The sequence below is a fragment of the Vespa crabro genome, chromosome 6, assembly GCF_910589235.1.
Source record: "Vespa crabro chromosome 6, iyVesCrab1.2, whole genome shotgun sequence".
Lineage (NCBI taxonomy): Eukaryota > Metazoa > Arthropoda > Insecta > Hymenoptera > Vespidae > Vespa > Vespa crabro.
The window spans coordinates 8,094,339-8,098,305 of NC_060960.1; the positions used below are offsets into that span (position 1 = coordinate 8,094,339).

Here is a 3,967-nt window from a genome sequence, read left to right on the forward strand (position 1 = left end):
TTCTTTTTCTTTTTTTCTTTTCTTTTTGTGTTTTCTTTTTTTCTTTGTTTTTGCTTAAATAATATATATTTAATTAAAATAAATAAATATATAATAATTATACGGTATATATATATTATTTATTTATTTATTTAATTATAGATATATATATATATATATATATATAGATATAGACATGTTTTTTTTTGTTTCGTTTAAATACGTCATAATCGTATTCTTTCGTTTTATTTCATCGATTACGAGCTCTAACATTTATCGTAAAAATTATTTCCATAAAATCTAATTGAAATTTATATTCTTTGAATTAGATCGTTCAGAGGTAAATAAACACTAATACGCTAATGATCCTTCTCTGTCGTAAGCTTCGTAAGCTGACGTCATTTTAATCTCTTCACGGTTTCATAATGATCCAATTGTCATTAAAATTATCATTATTGCATCGAATTACATTGGATAACGAACGATTCGTAAGATTTTCTACGATTACGACGAAGGGGAAATGAAATATTCGAGTAATTTTCTATCACGTAGTTAGTTTTACTTTTATTAGAGAGTTAGTCGATTTTTGTATCGTCGAAAGAAAGATAATAATTGTTACTTTTATATAATATAAGATATAAATTATTTTATTCTTATTTTAAATAAATCGGCTATCTCTTATTATTCATTCGTTAAGTCATTCTTTTTAGTTAATTTAATTTTGAACGATTGACCGATTGACCGAGCGAACGATGAAGTAAAAAAAAAAAGAAAAAAAGAAAATTAAAGAAGAAAAAAGAACGGGGAAGAAAAGAATTAGAAAAAAAGAAAAAGAAAAATAAAAAAAAAAAAAAAGAAAAGAAAATGATTCGTACGAAGGAAAGGATAGGTATTTATTGTCAATTATTAAATAAACGAATCGCATTTAAATAAGAATCAATTTATACTATCGCGTTATCATAATTAACACACTTATTTTTCAATTGGAACTTTATGTAATCGTCGTCTCTCGTCATAAAACTATCTAAACATTTTTGCAGGTATGTTGAGAGCACCATTGGGACGGGTATTAAAGCCCATCACGAAGCCTCATCTCGGTGAGAGAGAAATATCTTTCTATGAGAACTTGCAAAATTCTTGCGACGAGACTATCTTGGAATTGAAAAATTATGTTCCGAAATATTTCGGTACGACCGAGATATTATACTCAGACAAAAGTACGTAATGATAGATTAAAATTATTTATTTCTCTCTTTTTTCTTATTTTTTTTTCTATATTTTTATTATTATTATTATTTAATATATATATATATATATATATATATATATGTATATATTATATTAATGTATTGTATATGTATTATATTAATATATAATAATAATAATAATAATAATAATAATAATAATAATAATAATATATATGTATATATCTTTTTAATAATACAAATATAACATATACTTACCTGTATATGCATATATTATATCTTTGAAGATAGAGTACATATATATATATATATATATACATAGATACATACGTATACATTATATATATACATACATATTATATAATAAATTTGTCGTCGTTCCATTTTCTCTTGCCAATTTTCCTTCATTTCTTTCTTTCTCTTTTTCTTTTTTTTTTTTTTGTTCCTCCAACAGATGTAAAATTCGTCGTGCTTCAAGATATAACAGAGGGCATGGCCGAACCATGTGTGATGGATGTAAAAATTGGCAAACGTACGTGGGATCCATTAGCCAGCGAAGAAAAGAGGATAAGCGAGGAAAAGAAATACGCCCAATCGAAGGAAGCTTATGGCTTTTGCATTACCGGTTTTCAAGTGTATTGTCTCTCGGGTGGCGAGCTTAAGAAGTTTGACAAGAATTATGGCAAGACACTTACTCCCCAAGCGGTAGTCGAAGGTATTGACGAGATGTTTTATAAGATCCAAAGAGAGGGACGGGATTGGATGGGGATGGGGACGGGGGAGGGGGACGGGAGGGATTTGAGATCGCGATAACGTCTCATAATCTATCCGGATACAATTAATGTTTAAAATATTTTAATCTAAAATCATTTAGATATGATCTCGAAAGTATTCTCGGTATTGATTTTCGGATACGAAAAAACAAAATTTTTTTCTCCTTCTTTTTCTTTTCCTCCTCTTCCGTCTTACTAATAATAAATACTTGATCGTTGGTTTAGCTCGAATTAAATGAAATGTATTATTGTATAAGTTTAGAAGCAAAAGTTCCCTAAGCGAATATAACAATCGGTTTACTCTTTCTTACGGACTTGTGATCTTTTTATTTTTCTTTTTTTTTCTTTTCTTTTTTTCTTTTTTAGGCTAATATATTCGTTCCTTTATTTTCCCTTTTTTTTTTTTTTCTTTTTTTCTCATTTTTTTGTTTTTCAAATCGTAAAACTAGAGAGGTTTTTAGGAACTTTCGGCTAAACCCTTGTAACATAATGCATAAGTTATGAATTAAATTTCAACATGTAATTTAGTTTTACATACCTGTCTGTGCATATGCGAACGCGTTATCTCACTTTGAGAATGCTTTCGAAAGTATTATATATTATATCAGTCTTTATGAGAGGCATGTATAGTATTTAAATACATACCACACATAAATACATAGGTACGAGGAAAAAAAAAAAGAAAAAGAAAAAGAAAAAAGAAAAAACAAAAAAAAAAAAAAGAAAAGAATGGAAAAAGAAAAAAGACAAAAGAAAAAAATAATCAATATTTCTTTAAGCATTGAAGATCTTTCTAAACGTGACACCGCAGAGGCCAGCATGTCGTCAATTGATCGTCAAATTGTTATCCCTACTTTGGAAGATACTCGTTATATTTCGTAAGCAAGAAAACTTTCGTTTTTATTCGAGTTCAATACTGATCGCTTACGATGCCAGAAGATTACGTTATTATCAGCGTTTTGGAAACGACGATAAGAAAAAATCATCGATAAATTGTCAACGTGCCAAATCATTTTCTTCGACGTTGTCGAGTAGCGGAACGAACGACAAGAATTTGGAAAAGGGTAGTTCCTCTTCATCAAAGGAATCATCTCAGAATATTCAAGATCTTCGTAGGAAGGTTTTAGAAAGGACGCGATTATTGAAACGTAGCGTTAGCCTACAATTTGGTATTAAGGATTGTTCTAATTCATTCGAAAGGGATAATACGTATCGTGAAGTATCGTTATTGCAAAGAAGCGATTCCTATGGTCCAGATTCGAAGATAGACAAATTATGTCGTACTCATTCCCATGTTAATAATTTCGATCAGGAGATTGCCAATATGAAGGAGGAATACGTCGCACTTTTGAACGAACTTAGCAGTACCTACGAGGACAAACAAAATTGGGTCAGGGTGAACATGATCGATTTCACTCACGTATTTCCTGCACCAAATGAGACCGCAGGCTTGGACCACAATTATCTCGAGGGTATTGAAAATTTGATCAAACTTTTCGAGACCTTTCTGATACAGAAAGAAGGATATACCTTGACGTTGGACACGTAAGAGACGATTAATGATCTATATACGTATAAATATACATATACATATATATATATATATATATATACATATATGTATATACTGTACCATACCTGATGATCCTTTTGATTTAACGAAGGTCTATCAAAGACTGGAATTTATTTTCTTTCGAATAATATAAATGAGAGAATGAAAGAGAAATATAGATAGATAGATAGATAGATAGATGGATAGATAGATAGATAGATAGATAGATAGATAGATAAATAGAATAGCTAAATAGATGAATAGATAAATAGATAAATAAATAGATAGATAGATAGATAAATAGATAGATAGATAGATAGAGAGAGAGAGAGAGAGAGAGAGAGAGAGAGAGAGAGAGAGAAAGAGAGATAGAGATAGAGATAAAGAGAAAAGAAACGACTCATATATGTACATATACCGTTCTGTATGTCAAAAAGAATTGACAAATAAAGATAAAA

General features: G+C 29.1%; 1 protein-coding gene across 4 annotated transcripts in view; it reads left to right on the forward strand.

Annotated features, from left to right (window-relative positions):
• Positions 1 to 3,760, forward strand: part of LOC124424744 (inositol polyphosphate multikinase) — a 5,971-nt gene extending 2,211 nt beyond the window's left edge. For 3 of the 4 annotated variants that reach the window (XM_046964209.1, XM_046964210.1, XM_046964211.1), the window contains exons 3-5: positions 1,020 to 1,196; positions 1,639 to 1,899; positions 2,737 to 3,760. In XM_046964209.1, the coding sequence (XP_046820165.1) occupies positions 1,020 to 1,196; positions 1,639 to 1,899; positions 2,737 to 3,506 (1,208 nt within the window). In that variant the 3' untranslated portion in view covers positions 3,507 to 3,760. Of the gene's footprint in view, positions 1 to 267; positions 869 to 1,019; positions 1,197 to 1,638; positions 1,900 to 2,736 lie in introns of those variants that run through there. The other variant, XM_046964213.1, reaches the window with a different exon arrangement.
• The last annotated feature ends 207 nt before the right edge of the window (positions 3,761 to 3,967 follow it).